The 19,460-nt window shown below is 38.7% G+C and overlaps 1 protein-coding gene across 1 annotated transcript in view; it reads right to left on the reverse strand.

The window, feature by feature from the left end:
* Positions 1–80: 80 nt before the first annotated feature.
* LOC113101017 (B-cell receptor CD22-like) overlaps positions 81–19,460 on the reverse strand; it is a 32,664-nt gene continuing 13,284 nt past the window's right edge. Inside the window, exons 6-9 of the mRNA XM_026265510.1 lie at positions 15,344–15,356; positions 6,897–7,151; positions 6,543–6,785; positions 81–136 (exon numbers count right to left, since the gene is read on the reverse strand). Coding sequence (XP_026121295.1) covers positions 81–136; positions 6,543–6,785; positions 6,897–7,151; positions 15,344–15,356 — 567 coding nt within the window. The remainder of the gene's footprint in view (positions 137–6,542; positions 6,786–6,896; positions 7,152–15,343; positions 15,357–19,460) is intronic.

Consider the following 19,460-nt stretch of genomic DNA (forward strand, 5'->3'; position numbering starts at 1 on the left):
TAGTTTGAAAGTAAATAATGTTTATATACTCCTCATTATGTTATTTACATTATACATATTATAATGATGATGATGAATACTCATCCAGATGCCACTGTGATCACAAACACTAGATTCCCAGCAGCACCATGATGAACTGAAAGAGGAAGATCATCATAATTAACAAACTGATGAAAGATGTGAAGATACATGAGTGTGTTAAAGGAGTCATATTATATGATTTTAAGTTTTCATTTCTCTTGGGAGTGTTAGAAGCTGTTTGTGAAAACATAAGATCCCTAAAGTTGCAAAGACTAAAGTCAAAAACCCAAAGAGATATTCTTTATAAATTTAAGACTCGTCCATGCTTTCCTAAAATGCCTCACGCCCCACATTTCTACATCACTGTGTGGGTAGATTTGCATAACATTGCCCAAATATTTACGTAAAGAAGGAGTAACTTTGATTCTCTGTAGTATTGTTGTCGTGGAAATGCTGTGTTTCGTTATGAAAGTGAAACTTGGTTTAGGCTTCCAAAAGAGTACACAACTAGAAATCATTGGTTAAGTTGTATTTACAACACTGTTCCTGAACAGTTCAAATCAAATATACATGTGTGTGTGGAGCACATTTTACAGAGGACTGTTTCCTGAACCTGGAGAGTATACACTGTAAAAAGTGATGCTCTATATTTGCTCAATAAAATTGTGGCAACAGATTACAAGCAATATTATTAATTCAATTTAACACATTAGAATTAATTAGAATTAATCAAATGAGATGCTTAAAAGCAATCATTCAAAATGAGTAAAATAACATGAAGAAAGAAAATAAGTAAAATGTATACAAAAATATTGGTTATGTTAGACAAGACGAGAAGCACCTGGCTGCAGTCTGCATATAGAGGCGGAGTTGCACGTCAACCCACCACATACCTACTCTGATTGGTTCGATTTTCTTTCATAGGCATACATGATAGGAAATGTGTGCGTAGTTGAAGTATACTGTTAAAAATAATATACTATATTTAATTAATACAATTGTGGCAACAGATTACAAGCAATATTATTAATAAAATAGATTTAATACATTATAATTCATTAGAATTAATCAAATGAGATGTTTAACCATTCAAAATGAGTCAAATAGCACAAAAAATAAAGGTACAATTAAAAAAAATATATATTATTTGAGAAAAGGAAACGAAACACTATTCTAATGAATACTATGTTATGCATACCAGGCCAGTAGTTGGTGACTAAGAAACACAGCGCAAAAATGTAATTCACAAATTCATGTTTTTGTTGATTAAATGAAGATGATAAAGCCATTGTGTTCAAAAGGTTATGTTTTCAAGCCCCCAAAACAGAGGTTTTGAAGAAACCTGATGTTAACAAATAGAATCACTGAAGGAGAATAATCTAATTACCATTATTGTGGTCAGTGTTTGCTGTAGTTGGGCTCTTGACCCTTAAAATTCTAAACAAGCTAATAAAAAGTAAGATCAGGGGGTGTTTGTTTGTTTTTATATTATTTGATCTGAATTTCTGAGTTGGTTGTGTTTTACCTACAACAGACATCCTAGGGTTGTACAGTTTAAGGTCAGAGTTCTTAAACTCTTGGTTTTACATGAAATTCCAGGTGTTCTATTGTTGAATTATAGGGGCTGCTTTAATGAATCTTAATTTATCTCAGAGAACAGGCTGTGTTTATAACACTCAGGTCAAACGATAATTATGTAAAACCAAAACAAACACCACCTTAACATCTCTTCTAGTGATGTGTCGTTCTTGAACGATTCATTCATTATGTGACTCGGAAAGAACGATTCGTCTCGGGGGTTGATTCGTTCAGTCGCGCATGCACAATGTTCTATAGGTTATGTTCATCAAATAGTAATTCACATGTGTCAGTAAATGCTGTCTTGAGCCGGAGAGAGAAATGATTAGTTCACAGTTCGGGTCTATCGGGTTTTTGACTTGTTCCTCTATCACGTGATAGCCCCATACGCTAAACACAAGGGCTGCATCCGAAAACTTAGGCAGGTGACTTGCTGCCTTGCTGTCTAATCAGGCAATGACTTTGCAGGCAGCATTTTTGCACAAAGGCACCTCATGAAACGGATTTCGGACAGGCTTCTGAGGAAGCGTAATGGTTTAATGATCTACAGTAAAATATAGAGAGCTTTGGTGATAACTAGGTGTATATTTCATTACTGCAATATTAATTTCTCGCTAGAAATGGCATAACAAGTGAAAAACGTTGATCAGCAACATACATTTACACACAAACTGACCACCGAAGGCAACTTTCAGACGGCAGTTTTATTTTTTGGCTTAACTCTCACGGAATGGAACGCACAGGATTTGGGGATATTAAAAGCAGCGAAGGATACATCTATGATGCCTTCAGAAATCGGCCAGATGAAGGCATCTAGTGAAGCTAACTTTTAATTCGGACGTGCCTTGATGCCTTCCTACCTTGGAATGCATCCTCCGAAGGCAGTATTATTCAGTTTTCATATGCAGCCAATGCTGCAGGAAAGATAATTGATTAGTTCACAGTTCGGATCCATCTGGTTTTTGACTCGTTCCTTAATCATGTGACAGCCCCATACGCTAACCCAATGCAGTCTGAGCCGGAAAGAGAATTGATTAGTTCATTTCATGAGTCTTTTCGGTTCAAGTCATTCCTTAATCACGTGAAAGACCCATACGCTAAAGCCAATGCAGTATTGAGCCGGAAAGAGAATAGATCAGTTCAATTTTCGGGTCTTCGGGTTGTTCATTTTTTTGTCACATGATGTGACAACACTGGGCTAGAGTAATTAGTTAATTTACAACCTTCCTTAAAATGGTTGAATGGTACTTATAGTACTATATAATAAACATTATATATATATATATATTTTTTTTTTTTTTTTTTTTTTCAATATAATTATTGGTTATGCTTTAAACGTTGTCCATATGATGGCAAAATCACTTTGATGAAGAGTAGTGATGGCAAGATGAAGCCTCATGAAACATTAAGATTTTTTAGCCAAGTGGTTCACAAAAGGGTTAATTTCTAGAAACATAATTTGCTCACAATACCACCTGGTGGCCAGCGAGTGTAAAACAAGAATATATATTACAGACAGAGGTGTAATGTCCAGGGGTCAGAAAGTAAAAGACCTGCCATGTTTTTGTTCCACCCATGAACTCAGCATCTGATTTCACCAGAGGAGGAACCAAGTCATTCCTTTCAAGTCACAAACTAGTATCACGCCAAATCCCAAGTTCTCAAAGAGTTTAAGTTAATGAGATAATTAAGAGACTAATTAAATGATGATTGTGCATTAGCGATGAACACCTGCCATTATTTTGCGTTACAGAGGATCAGATGATGATGTTTTATTGGTTAAAATGATGCCACCATCATGGAGATCAGTGTTTCAGTGTGGAGATCAAGTTGGGCTCTTGACCTTTGGCATCTTGTGTTAGATATTTATCTGTAAAAGTACACATGCTGTTATAAAGCAATGCAATCAGTGCTGTGCAGAAAACTGCTACTAGCTGGTTTTACATGATGAAATAATTATTAGGCATCAGTCTGTTAATTTCCAAAACTATTTTATTTCACTTAACATATGTTCTGTTTTTAAATAACCTACCTTGTGGAACTGCCACATGCAAATGAACTGTTTGCTTAATAGTTATAATGAATTTGAAATGTAGTATAAAGACAGACACAGACATCATGACCCATCATATGAATCTCAACAATGGTGACAACAAAATGCTGCATGCTGGGTTATACCATAGTAAAAACTCCCATCATGCACTGTAGCATGAATAATTATTTTCACCACTGTTCAAGATCATATGATAAGTGCTCATGTCTAAAATCCTGAGCCTGTACAACTTCCCCCCCCCAATATTTAAGCGTTACAATAATATTTAATCTGACTTTTTTGTAGTTCAGTAATAGCTGAACATAATTTAACAAACCAAAGAGAGACACCTTCATGATGTTCATTACAATGTTTTAGAAGAAAAGAGAACAATTACATTTACTATTTCCAGCTTTTAATTAAGCAGTGTGTTAATGTTTACTATGTAACACAACCGCAAGTGTTTAAAATCAAATTACTTTGAATTATTAAAAGGGTCAAGAACCCAACTAAAGAAAACACTGATCTCCATGATGGTGGTGGTATCATTTTAACCAATAAATCATCCGATCCTCTGTAATTCTCAATAACAGCAAGTGTTAATCACTAATGCACAATAATCATTTAATTAGTTACTTAATTATCTCATTAACTTTAACTCTTTGAGGACTTTGGATTTAACTTGAGACTCGTTTGTGACTTGAAAAAAATCTTGGTTCCTCTGATGAAATCAGCTGCTGAGTTCATGAGTGGAATGAAAATATGGCAGGACTTTTTCTTTCTGACCCCTGGACTTTACACCTCTGTCTGTAATATATCTGCTTGATTTACACTTGTTGGCCACCATGTGGTATTGTGAGCAAATTAAGTTTCCAGAAATTAACCCTTTTGTGAACCACTTGGTTGAAAAGCATAAAGTTATCTTGCCATCACTAATGAAGATATTTTCTAATCTTCAAAAATGACCTTGTTGTATGATTTATGTATTTTGAGTTCACCCTTCAGATTAGACTACATAACTGCAGTGTTACTTGTTTAGGATTCAAAATGTTATTTGCTTTTAATTTATGTCATTATGTCCTTTTTGAGCAATCTTCTTGTACATATATTAGAACGAAATGGCAAGTTTTCCTAGGAAAAGCAATTATTATACCAGGAAACTCAAAATTGGTTTAAAAATGAACAAACTATGCTATAAATACTTTGTATTTTAGGCTTGGATTATTATATTATTATATATCTTAGTTTTATTTACTGATAGACAGTCAAAAAGACAAATTCATCAATATTTTATTTATAACAGGGCTTTATTTATTTATAAAATAATAACACACCACAGATCCTGAAGAAACAGTAACAAAAACACAGTGACAGAAATGTCAGAACTAGCGAATGGGTCTGTCACGTGTTTAAGGAACGACTCGACCTGAAGATTCATGAGATGAACTAATAAATTCTCTTTCCGGCTAAGACTGCACTGGTTAAGCGTAGTGATGGCAAGATGAAGCCTCATGAAGCACTAAGATTTTCAGCCAAGTGGTTCACAAAAGGGTTAATTTCTGGAAACTTAATTTGTTCACAATACCACCTGGTGGTCAATGAGTGTAAAACAAGAAGATATATTACAAGCAGAGGTGTAATGTCCAGGGGTCAGAAAGTAAAATTCCTGCCATACTTTAGTTCCACCCATGAACTCAGAATCTGATTTCATCAGAGGAACCAAGTCATCCCTTTCAGGTCAAAAACAAGTCTCATGTCAAATCCCAAGTCATCAAAGAGTTAAAGTCAATGAGATACTTAAGATACTAATTAAATTATTATTGTGCATTAGTGATGAACACCTGCTGTTATTGGAAATTACAGAGGATCAGATGTCAATGTTTCATTGGTTAAAATGATCACCATCACGGAGATTAGTGTTTACTTCAGTTGGTCTCTTGACCTTTGGCTTCTTGTGTCAGATGTTTCTCTGTAAAAGTGCACATGCTGTTATTAAGTAGTGCAATTAGTGCTGCGCAGAAAACTGCTTCTAGCTGGTTTTACATGATGAAGTGATTATTAGGCATCAGTCTGTTTATTTCCAAAACAGTTATATTTCTTTTAACATATGTTCAGTTTTTAAATAACTATAAACTATATGTAAAAAGTGTAATATAAATACACTTTTTGTGTAAATTGTACTTATTTTTTTTTTTCATGTAATTCTACTCATTTTGAATGTTTGCTTGTAAGCATCTAATTTGATTATTTCTAATTAATTCTAATGTGTTAAATGTAATCAATATTGGATATACAATTTGAAACAATTTTATTGAGTAAATAAAGTTAATATTTTTTTACAGTTTAGACTACAATTCTGTCTGTTCTGACTCACAGCCTGTAAGTATGTTTCCATATTTAAATAATTTGTGAGTTTTGAGCAGTGTGGAGTAACACTTGTTGTTTGTCGCTGCTCAGATCACAAATGCAGACAGAGTTTTATGTTTACACGGCACATTACACAACGCAATGTGTAAAAAGACAGTAAAAGTCATTATAATTAGTAATTATGTCCCCACTGGATGCAACAAATGCCTTGTTTTTAATGGGTTTCATTGGTTTTGTCTCCTCGCACTGGGACACAGCATCACAGTATGGTAAGGGGCATAACATTTCCATCACATGCTTGAGGCATTCAGCCAATCACTGGATAGCTGGTCAATTTGAGCACACCTCGCTTTTCAGAACGATGAGCCTTGTAAAAATCAAGTTTCAGAAAGGTGGGGCATTGAGGAGCAACAATGATATACATTAATGCACAGGAAAATAGTGTGTTTTCGAACCTTAAACCACATACACACATTGCATTACACCAAATACAAATAATTTTATTTTTAGCAATGTCATATGACCCCTTTAATTAAACCTTCACCTGTGACCGTAACAGCATCTGATCTCTGAGATCCATGTTGATTGTGAGCCTCACAGTAGAAGCGTTCACTCTGTAGTGCAATGAAACTCTGTCCAGATCCAACAGAGGAGATCTGATTCTCCTTAAACCAGCTGAAGTTCAGAGCAGGAGGGTTTGAGTCACTGCTGCAGATCAGAGTCACTGAATCTCCTTCCAAAAACTGACCAGACTGAATGATGGACACTGAGGCACTCTTTGGAGGATCTAATGCAGAAAAATACAGACACAGTACCATTGTCAGTAACAATAGATTTGGGATGACACACAATTTTTAGAGGATTGAATAGCACATTTATTGAAGCATCATTAACTCACACATGACGTTTAAAGTCACAGCATCAGAGTATTTCTCTCCATGTTCATTACTGGACTTGCACTTGTATTCTCCACTGTGATTAGAGCTGATCTTTGAGATGCTGTAGATTCTTCCAGATCCTACAAACGTTCCTCCTTTAAACCAGCTCATTTCTACAGGAGGATTTGAATAACTGCTGCAGATCAGAGTAACTGAATCTCCCTCCACTATTTCACCAGATGGACTGATGGACACTGAGGCACTCTTTGGTGGATCTAAAAAAGAAAAAAAGTTATTATAAATTTTTTCCCCCAAACATAAACTCAACAATTAATATACTAATGAATCCATACTCACATGTGACACTGAGCTGAACAGCAGGAGAGATGTAAGTGTGTCCCTGTAGAGCACAGCTGTATCTGCCTGCATCCTCTCTTCTGACTGACTGCAGCTGGAGTTGATTTTTTCTGTCTCTTTTTTCAGTTAATGGCTGTGAGTTTCTGTACCAGATGAATGTTGCTCTTTCAGTCAGATCACAGCTGCTTTTACATGTCAGATGGACTGAATCTCCCTCTGTCACTCTTTCAGGAGACTCCACCTGAAGATCTGAACACAACACACATTATATCTAGTGCTGCTGTCATACACTGATTATTATCCAGCATAATACACAGAAGAAGAGGGAAACTTCACCTGTGACAGTAAGAGTCACTCCTGGATCACCGACCCATTTTCCATCTGTTACATTAGTTGTGAATCTGAAATAGTACATCTGTGAATCCTTCTGTGTCACATGACTCAATCTGATGGTCCAGTTATTCTGTTTATCTCCCAGATACTGAAGCCTCTGACTGTATTCAGGGTCCTCAGACAGATCTGGAAGCTTTTCAACCTTTACAGGATTTTTGGTCCAGAACACGTCCCTGATCTCATATCCAGTAGGGTATGTATAAGTGCATCTCATTATCACTGCTGAGTGCTTTAGTGCACAGATGTGTGAATGTCTGTAATTCACACCCCAATCAGCACTAGAAACCCCTGAAACACAGAATTCATAAAGTGAACAAAATATGAGCAGCTGAAAGTTGGTGGGGAAATGCATTATCTTAAGTGTTTCTAAAGTGTTACAGAGACTCACCATGAATCAAGGTCAGAAAGATCAGAGTAAGTGGAGGAGCCATTCTGACTGACAGCAGCATAGCATGCCTACAACAACAAAAAATCAATAGAGGCATATTTAAGCTGTAATGAACCAGTTTTATTTATCTATTTCTTTGAAGATCATTTTATTTTAAAGTTATCTTCATTTGTAATTTTTAAAGAACAATATAATTATCACTGTCAATCTAGTTGCTGTTGTTTTTTGTTTAGTCAGACTCAGTGTGACTGGTTTAGAAACACACTTTGTCTGATCCCACCTTGCTCTTTCTGCCCAGTGCAAATTAATAGACAAATACTGACATTTTATTCTCTCTCTATCTCTTTTTTACTATCATTCTCAATACTGTAAAATGCCAGCATTTCTTTTCCTTATAAGTAAGATAAAAACAAATTAATTTATTTTTGTTTTGTTTCCTATTCACTACTCACAATATGTGGTTTTATTAACAAAGTTTGGGAGAAGCACGATCAGATAATCATCCAATTTGGCACACAAGTGTATATATATCCAGTCTTCCTACCTCCTGTCCAACGACAGTTTTTCGGCATGGACGGTTTGTCAGCATTCAGTTCGCTCTGTCTGTCATCTTATCACAGGCCCAATCTTCCTTCCGACAAAGATATCGATCCGCTGAACACCAACAAGCGTCATCGCGTCAGCTGCTCTTCTTGCCAAGCCACATGTTGTGGCCAAAAGATTGTGCAAATCCCCGAGCTCGCCTCATTTGACAACACGATTGTCCCACCAGGACCGGGCTCTCTTATAATGCTGGATCGCAGCCGTGCTCCAGTTCTCACCGAAGCAAGCCTCTCTCGCTTTTTCGGCCGTGGCGCAGTTCGATGCTACCTCCACTAGCGGCGAAGACTGTGCGTTGTAGTGATATGTCGTTCATGAAAGAATCGCTTTTTGAATAAATCTTTTAGGCGAAAGAATCGTTCTCAGTTTATACTCATCTATGAAGAATTTTCCAGAGTTGTCATCCACAATGAGCAAGTTTCATATGAGTCTCAAAGAGATCGAGAGCTCTCATTTGAGAACGAAAAGACTAAACTGGTATACATGTCGAGGTGATTAAACAGATACATGTCGTTCGTAAACGCAATGAACTGGTACATATCTTATCTTAACAAAATTGAGTAAACCGGGTCAGTTGGCTATTTAGCATGTCAATCTTGCAAAATGTGAAGTGCAGTTATAGGTACTTTGCACATATGACTGTTAACATATTTAGCATACAAAAGATAATTCCACGTTTAATCCCCGATTTAAGAACGTGAATATAGACCAATATATGAACGTGAATATAGACCAATATATGAACTGTCTGACCAAACTATTAAAATGCTAATTATGCAAGAAAACCTCGTGCTTTGATCATCTGAACAATTTAAATATACTTTATATATAGAACGCGTTTATGAAGATGTTATGACTTAACTCTGTCGGATGACGATGCCACTTTTCATCCACACCGAAATGTCTAAAGACATTACATTTGCTTTACTGTGCTTGTTTAAACCTCACTGAGATGATACAGACATAAGTTTCATGCAATTATTCTGGCAGGATCAATTATTTAGGGACATATTTCACCATTTACTGGCATGATTACTCAGAATTAAAAAAAATAATAATAATGCAACTGCATCGTGTTTGGCTGCAGAACAGCCTGTGTGAGTAAATTTTCTATTGTCTTTTTAGGACTGTAATATGAAAAGCATGCAAAGTAAATATCTTTAGAAACGGCTTGAATTTTCCAACAGGATTGTATTAATTCAGTCAAGGTTTGATCAATTGTCAAATCAGCCAACAACTACAGCAGCCGAAGCAAGCATGAAGCTACTTTTACTTGCAACACGGGCCTGCACATCCCAGTATTTCCATCCTGTTACATCTAACCCCCTTTTCTTTTCAGCGTTCTCCAGCTCATGTAGCAGCCATTAACATAAGGCTGCCTCTGCTAGCAGTGCAGGCACAGGTTCTTCAAGACATCACACACCCCAGCCCCTTCCCACGAACCACAGCTACAGCAGCTGATCTCGAACCCTCTTCAGCCAACCCCTCTAACGCCAGCCCATCCCCTTTCAATAAAACTCCTTATCTACCATAGCTAACTCTCCTAACATGCCCTATCTATCTGTATGGTCAATCCTCACTTCAGCCATCCTTCCGCAGGAGCCTTCTCTGTATCTCCCCACCGCCGCAGCATTGTCCGCTCCCGCAGGAGCATTTTCTGTTTTTTCCTCACTGCCAAAGCAGTGTCCGCTCCCGCAGGAGCCTCTACGTATATTTCACCACTCCCGCAGCAGTGTCTGCTCCCGCAGGAGCCTCTACCTATATTTCACCACTGCCGCAGCAGTGTCTGCTCCCGCAGGAGCCTCTACCTATATTTCACCACTGCCGCAGCAGTGTCTGCTCCCGCAAGAGCTTCTACCTATATTTCACCACTGCCGCAGCAGTGTCTGCTCCCGCAGGAGCCCTTTCCATCCTTCCCTACTGTTGCAGCAGTTCTCGCTCAAGCAGGAGACTCAAAAAAAAAATAAAAAAATAATAAAAAATAAAAATAATAATAATAATAATAATAATTTTATGTCCATTCTCCAATTCAACTTCATCAGGCTCGCTTTTATGTCCAACTCCGGAACGCTCAATCTAAATTTGTGCTGGACCCTCCCTTCATCAACGACTTTGGTTTAAAAAAATATAAGTAATCGAGTATTCTTAAAAAAAAAAAAAAAAAAAAAATTCCATCGAGTAATAGGATAAAATGTGTTTTTGTTTTATTATATTGATGTGCGCATGCACAGTAAATCTGACATGTAGAAAAAAATGTCAGGACACCGGATTTTTATTTCGATGGGTTGATGTACTTTTTCAATTCTGTGTATGTGATGTGACGCTAGTTTTACTTAAATCAAATGGTCAAATGCTCTTGAACTGACTGTCAGAGCAGTTCTGGAGATGTTGTTCATGTGTTCAAGTCCTTATTTAGTGAGACCGCAGACGCAGAAATTACTGCGAGCGTCACGCGCGCTTCAGCGTGTGTGATAAAGGAAGTCGCGCTTCTGCTCGATTCATTAACAGAGACACACAGAACATGCAGGATTTACATTTAAATAGACTGTTCCAGCTTAATATTTAGATATATTAGTCCATATCGTGAATTTGATGTAAGTGCAATTACCCATTTTGATTAATTAAAAAAGAAATAAATAAATTCCTCCTTATATCATGTTGTGTACTTGATTAATCGAAGCCTCTCAGTTATCGTTTCTTCGGCCAAAGTAAGGGCCCTCCAGCCATCGTTACAATCTCCTTGCCTATTTCAGCATCGGACAGGGCTCTCCCTCCCGGTGCAGCAGAGCCACAGGCCCCCTTCGGTCGTCGTGACAGCCCTCCATCCGATGCATCAAATTACGCCTCGTATACAGTCGCAAGGGGGACTCTCCCTTCCGGTGCAGCAAAGCCACAGCTCCCTTCGGATGCAGCGAGAGTCCCTCCATCAGTCGCGTTTTCTTGCCTACTCCGCATCGGACGGGGCTCCCCTACCGGTGCAGCAGACACACGGCTCCCTTCGGTCGCAGGGTGAACCCCCCCGTCTGAGTTATGTTGCATGCTCAATGGCGGACAGGGATCTCCCTCCCGGGGGAACAGAGCCACTGGCTCCCTTCGGTCGCAGCAGGAGCCCTACATCCGATGCATCAAACCATGCCTCGAATCTTCTTGCCTTTTCTGCATCTGACGGGGCTCTCCTTTCCGGTGCAGCAGACCCACGGCTCCCTTCAGTCGCAGCAGGAGCCCTACATCCGATGCATCAAACCATGCCTCGAATCTTCTTGCCTTTTCTGCATCTGACGGGGCTCTCCTTTCCGGTGCAGCAGACCCCCCCCATCTGAGTTATGTTGCATGCTCAAGGGCAGACAGGGTTTTCCCTCACGGTGGAACAGAGCTGCTGGCTCCCTTCGGTCGCAGTGAGAGCCCTCCATCAGACGCATCAAGCCATGCCTCACATAGTAAGGAGGACTCGCCTTTCCGGTGCAGCAGAGCCGCAGCTCCCTTCGGACGCAGCAAGAATCCCTCCAACAGTAGCATTCCAGTTATCGTCAATCAGGGCTCTCCCCTCCGGGGCAGCACTCCCGCTGCAGAGTTGTGAACCCCCTACAGAGGCTGGGAGAACCCTCCGAGGCAAAAAAAACGTGCCTCACATAAACCCGCAATTGGGGACTCCCCCTTCCAGTGCAGCAGAGCCGCAGCTCCCTTCGGATTCAGCGGGAGTCCCTCCAACAGTCACGTCTCTTTGCCTTCTCAGCATCGGACTAGGGCTCCTCTTCCAGTGCAGCAGACCCACAGCTCCCTTCGGGTGCAGTGTGAACCCCCCATCTGAGTTATGTTGCATGCTCAATGGTGGCTAGGGATCTCCCTCCCGATGGGGTACAGCCGCTGGCTCCCTTCGGTTGCATTAGGAGCCCTTCATCCGACGCGCCAAACCGCGGATCGAATCTCATTGCCTATTCAGCATCTGACAGGGCTCTCCCTTCTGGTGCAGCAGACCCACGGCTCCCTTCGGTCGCAGTGTGAACCCCCCGTCCAAGTTATGTTGCATACTTGATGGCGGCCAGGGATGTCCCTCCCGATGGGGTACAGCCGCTTGCTCCCTTCAGTCGCAGTGAGAGCCCTCCATCAGATGCAACAAACCGCGCCTCGTACTCAGCCGCAAGAGGGACTCTCCCTTCCGGTGCAGCAGAGCCGCAGCTCCCTTCGGAGGCAGCAAGAGTCCATCATTTCTTGATATCTGGCACCGTGCTCCTCTCATAAGCGGCACGGAGGGCTCGCCGGTAAGACGTTGCGAGCCGCAGCTCTCGTCGAACACTGCTCGGGCTCTCTTCCCAACACACATATTTTGGGGGGCAACTAAATTTAGCTCTCTGGCTGATGTCCTGTGGGTTTAAGCTTCTTTTGGGGAGTTATTTGGGTTCGGGCTATGCTCCACAAGCGTATATATATCCAGTCTTCCTACCTCCTGTCCCACGACAGTTTTTTGGCATCCCTCCTCCACCCCAACTCCTCACTTCTAATCTATTTATCCCAAATTAGGGATAGGGGGAGTTATTTGGGTTCGGGCTATGGTCCGGGCCCGGACTCCTCCCCCAGGACAGCACGCCAAAATATGCCTACTATTTGCCTTCAGATTAGATGTAAGGGTGTAAGGCAAACGAGTCTAAAACAAGCAGATATATTACAGACAGAGGTGTAAATTCTAGGGCAGGGATCCTCAAATCTGGACCTCGAGATGCACTTTCCTGCAGAGTTTAGCGCTAACCCTAATCAAACACACCTGAGCATGCTAATCAGTGTCAATCAATGTCTTTGGGATCATTCGAAAATGGTAGACAGGTGACTTTAATCAGGGTTGGAGCTAAACTCTGCAGTGCATTGGACCTCCAAGGTAAGATTTGAGGAAGGGGGTTCTAGGGGTCAGAAAGTAAAAGTCCTGCCATATTTTTGTTCCACCCAAGAACTCAGCAGCTGATTTCACCAGAGGAGGAGCCAAGTCATTCCTTCCAAGTCACAAACTAGTCTCAAGTTAAATCCAAGTCCTCAAAGAGTTAAAGTCAATGAGATAATTAAGAGACTAATTAAATGATGATTGTGCATTGGTGATGAACACCTGCTGTTATTTTGCATTACAGAGGATCAGATGTTGATGTTTTATTGGTTAAAATTATGTTGATTTTCACCTTTGTTGAGATTTATATACTGGTTCTTGATATCTGTGTCTAAAAAGCACTGAAGTTCATATTTGTAACCCACAGATATGTTTCTTGTAAATATTATAGCAGTACTTTTCTTTGCGTGTGGTTTCACTGGGCCGATTATTTAAAATGTAAACTTAAAAAAACAACAACCTTATCCTGAATACAATCACACCGGCTCATTGTGCCTGTACGTTTATTGTATATTACTGAGCTCCCTTCTCTACAACAACACATATAGAGCTAAATTTCATTTAATTAGTCACTTAATTATCTTATTAACTATGACTTGGGATTTTACTTGAAACTCATTTGTGACTTGATTTCTTCTCTAATGAAATTAGCTGCTAAGTTCATGGGTGGAATAAACATATGTCAGGAATTTTACTTTCTGACCCCTGGACTATCCACCTCTGTCTGTAATATTATCTGCATATTGGTCCCTCTTTGGCCACCAGGTATGGGATTATTTTCCCGCCAAATGTATTGCAGTCACAGAGCGAAAAATAATAAGCATATATAAAATATGTAAAAACACGTGTAAAATAATAACTCACAAAACCCCCCAAAAAATAACGAACAGCACAGTCATGGATTGCAGAAAACTGAAACATGAATTCAAAATTTTTCCAAATCGCAAAAAAAATCAGGTTTCCTGCTCATGTTATTTTTATGTGTGTGCTTGTGGTCTTTTCCCCTTTGCTCTTGTTTCCACATTCTGCGCATGCGTTTCTAAAAGTTGCAGTTTGAGTTTCATGTAAATCAGTGCGGGCTTTAGTTTTATCATTGGCTGCAAGTTCTAGATTGACAGCTGCTCCTCTAGCCAATCAGTTGAAGGGGGAGTTGACGTCACTCCAGTGTGGCTCGTGGCTGCTGGGCAGGTGTGTGTGAAGGTGGATAACCAGCGTCAGCAGAAAAATCCCGGATGATCTCAGGTAATTAGCCATAAATATTTTGTTAGTGGGTGACAGAAACATTCCCTTTGTGTATTATGATACTTTCTGCAAGCTCTGTGTAGTCCGAGTAGGCCGATATCTAGCCTGTTAACACGTGTCTTGTTAGTTTGGTTTAGTAAGCAATACCAGAGAATGTCTTTTAGGCAGTAGGGCTGCACGATAAATCACACGCAATATTTTATTTATCTTGTCAGTAAAGCCAGTTGTGCAATCAGCGGTAAATCTCCATTACCTGCGCGCTTTCACGTGGAGAAGCATTAGCGTTAGTCATGAAGCAGCTGCACAGAATGATCACTGATCACAATGATGACATTAAAGTATAGCACGAGCGATAAGAGAGCACATGGATCCAATGCATTCGGATCGCTCGCGCGGTACTTTGATGTCATACAGTGATCATGTGCAGCTGCTTCAAGTTGAACACGCTTAATGCTGCTCAACGTGAAAGCGTGCAGGTGATGGAGATTTACCGCTGATTACACAACCGGCTTTACTGGCAAGATACGCATTAAATATCACACAAAGGGAACGTTTCTATCACCTGCTAACGAAATATTTAAGACCAATTACCTGAGATCGTCCAGTATTTGCCTGACACTGGCTATCCATCTTCACACCAGAGGCTGACATTGATTTTAAACAAAATCACTATCACGGGATGGGAAAAAAATGTTGCCGGGAACTGGAATCGTAATAACACTTTGATCCCCGACTTTCCACACAAATATAGCCTACCTTTTAAATATTATAAATTGTAGGCTTGTATTTTAATTTTGAACTCAATTGTACTCGCCCTGTGTCTTTATGCTCTCCTGTTTGCTTTAATGTGGCTGGTGAAGGACAGATCATTAACGACTGGTCTATGTGGTAATACAGTAGCCTACATCGGGCAGTACATCCAAAAGCCCACCTATCATTCATAGACCTCAAATATAGCTTTTCATCGAAAATACATATGTAGTAATAACTTTACATGGCAGCTCAATCTAATGTTAACCTACAGAAATGTGCGCTACTGAAGTGTGTGTGATATTTGTGGGACGGGGGATATTTGAAAATCCATTCCCGTGTCACCGTCACCCCCTACTTCACACATCTGCCACAGCAGCCAAGAGTTGCATTGGAGTGACGTCACTCCCCCTTGAACTGATTGGCTAGAGGAGCAGCTGTCAATCTAGAACTTGCAGCCAATGGTGACGCTGAAGCCTGCCCTGATTTACATGAAACTCAAACTGCAACTTTTAGAAACGCAAATGCAGAACGTGGAAACAAGAGCAAAGGGGAAAAGACCACAAGCACACACAGAAAAATGACATGAGCAGGAAACCTGATTTTGTTTGAGATTTGAAAAATGTTGAATTCATGTTTCAGTTTTGTGCAATATAATTTTAAATGCATTTACATTTTTGATTTACGCTTATTATTTTTCGATCCATGACTGCGCTTTTTGTTATTTAAAAAAACTGCATTTGTTTTTCGGTTTTGTGCGTTATTATTTTACACGTGTTTTTAAATATTTGATCTTTGCTTGTTATTTTTCACTCTGTGAATGCAATACATTTGGCGGGAAAATAATCCCATAACCAGGTGGTATTGTGAGCAAACGAAGCCTCCAAAAATTAACCATTTTGTGAATATCTTGGCTGGAAAGCTTAAAGTTTCATGAGGCTTCATCTTGCCATCACTATTTTTACTGTTTCGTTTGATGTTACCATTGTGGAGATCAGTGTTTGCTTTAGTTGTGTTCCTGACCCTTGACTTTTGAGCTTTAAGTTTTGGAAATATTCTCCAAAACTATGCCATTCAATTTTGCTGATTTGGTTGAGTCTCTCCAGTTGTAAATGTCATTGTCTGTTAAAGTCTTGTGTTTCCTATAATAAATTGACATATTGATAACACTGAACCTTTTATAACGCTCTTAATTACATGTCGATGCATACTGTATGCATTAGTGAATGTGGTGGTGCTTATTGGGTATGGTCACTTATTCCTTTTATGAACTGTTTCAAATGCAAGACATTGATTGCATGAGATTACGTTTGTAAATGATAGCCTGTCCCCTTTTTTAGTTTGCACATATACTATTTATCATCAAACTGTTATAACTGTGACTAAATTCAGTATATATACGTCTGCCATATGTTGCCACCCCTAAAAAATTCCTGCCCTCTTCTCGCCACCCCATCAATATTTTTCTAGATCCGACCCTGGTTGCAGTGTTTCTTTCAACGAAAAAAAAACTGGCACAAATCAAGCACAAATGAAAGACACCAGTTTGGTGCAATTTAGATGAGGTTGGGTGGAGAGTGACGTCACAGCTCCTGAATTAAAATGGTTATACCTGTGAACGGAAAATAGATAGACTGTTTGTTTTAACGGCACAAACCACATACCGAGCACAAACGAATGACACCGGCTTGGAGCAAATTGAACAACTTGGGGTGGAGAGTGATGTAACACAACCAAAAAAATAATGTTCAATATCTCAACAACAAAACCAGCACAAACATTCATTTTTATGGCACAAAACAGCACAAACGTAGCAAAAACTAATGACATAGTTTCGGAGATTATTTCCTTTTATGGGGTGCCAACTTTATGGAGGTGTGTATTATGCCCCTGAACTGTCCACTGATTTTTTTTAGGCTGACTTTTTTTTTTATTATTATTATTTTTGCTATAACAAGTTCCAAAGACTCATTCTTACAGTCTGGTTACTAATGTGAATCTTTTGAAGCTGTTTTAGGAGTTGTTAAATCAGATCTTGAGAGATTTGATGAATTATTTTATTTCAGTTAATATAATTTTATTAACAGGCTGTGGCTGAAGTCAGTTGTAGTTCTCGTTTTTCTCTTTCCTTCAGTGATTCTGTTTGTTAATAGCAGGTGTTCATCACTGATGCTCAATAATCAATTAATCACAGAATTATCTCATTAACTTCACTGATTCAGTGTTACTCAAACACTCTGTAGTGTGCACATATTATAAGTGTTCATTTAAAACAGTATTTTATTGTGGGGTTTAAAGGATTAAAGATTTAAGATGAAGAAAAAAATAGCATGAAACATAATTTAACAGTAATAAACTGTTTTTATACAGTTTGTTGCTGTGACTTTGCATAAAACTTTATGCAAAGTCATACACTGATAATGAGAGTAAATACTGAACATTTGCACAAGAGAGATCTTTTAGTTTAATGTAATTTTGTGGTTCACCATTGTGCTGGAGAGTAGAGCCTGTGATTCAGTCTATGATGATTTTCTGCTGCTTTATGTAATGATTGTAAATGGGGGGACACTGATACAGTGGTGATCCCTGTGTTAAGTATTTCAGCGCATACATGTGTGTTATAGCTGACAATGAGCTGCGGTAATTTGAGTAAAAGTCCTGCTGCCAGTAAAATGCTGTTATTTGTGTGGTCAGTTCTCTTAGACCAACATACAAAACATGCCATTGAATGTAACCCACCGCCCCCCAACATCACAAACAAACAAAAAAGAACTAACATAATAATAATGATAATAATAATAATACAAATAAATCAATTTACTCTGTAAAGTTTTAAAGATTTAGAGATAAAGATAGTTTTAACCGCAGTGTATATATATATATATATATATATATATATATATATATATATATATATATATATATATATATATATATATATATATATATATATATATCCCCACATTTGTTCACACTCAATACACAATGCATATTTTCACTGTTAAAGACAGCTAATTGAAAACACTGAGTTCTCACTGTCATAAAAACAGTTCAAGCTTTCAGTTTAGATCTGCATTCATTAAATACTTAACTAATGTCTTAATGAAAGTCACTGCGGTTCTCCCGTGTTCTTATGAAACCCAACAGAAGTTACAATACACAGTGATAATGTAATTTTTATGTCAGAGTTTACAGACAAACAAAATAATCAAACAAACAATAATACAAATATTTACATTTAAGAAAGTTCTGAACTTTTGTGTGTTTAATACAAAACCACTTTGCCTTTTGACATTAAACCTTAGTGTGAATTATAAATTCTTTAACACAAACTCACAAAAGATATGTGATGATAATGCATCTGAAGAAAGATAATAAAAGAATCTCTTACCTATTTCACCAAGTGATAGCACTACAAATGATCAGGATGAAAGCAGCACTGTGGTTTTCACACTCTCATGTAATGCATGTACATTATCGTTTTACTATGTGGTTATGCCACTTCACCTTCTGCAGATGGTGGCAACAATTGGCCATCATCACAGTGATGTCATTAGACTGAAGACATAAGACAGAAGTATAATCTTACATCAGTCCTTAAAATGAAAAACCTTGCATCAGGCCATGTAATGTTTTCCAACCTATGAATATGTTCCCAATGAACCAAGAAAATGATTAATTTATTTTGCATTTGATCATTTTTCCCTAATAGCAATTTGGTAAATAAATAAAAAAGGAACAGCTTTATAACATACTGATGGATAAGAAGCACTAAAATATTCCAAAAGCGACTTACAGTGCATTCAGGCTATCAATTTTTACCTATCATGTGTTCTCAGGGAATCCAACCCCCAACATTGCGCAATGCTCTACCAATTGAGCTACAGGAACACTACAAATATATATATATATATATATATATATATATATATATATATATATGTGTGTGTGTGTGTGTGTGTGTGTGTCAGATATAATAGTCAG

Source organism: Carassius auratus, unplaced genomic scaffold (genome assembly GCF_003368295.1).
Source record: "Carassius auratus strain Wakin unplaced genomic scaffold, ASM336829v1 scaf_tig00217448, whole genome shotgun sequence".
NCBI classification, from domain to species: Eukaryota; Metazoa; Chordata; class Actinopteri; order Cypriniformes; family Cyprinidae; genus Carassius; species Carassius auratus.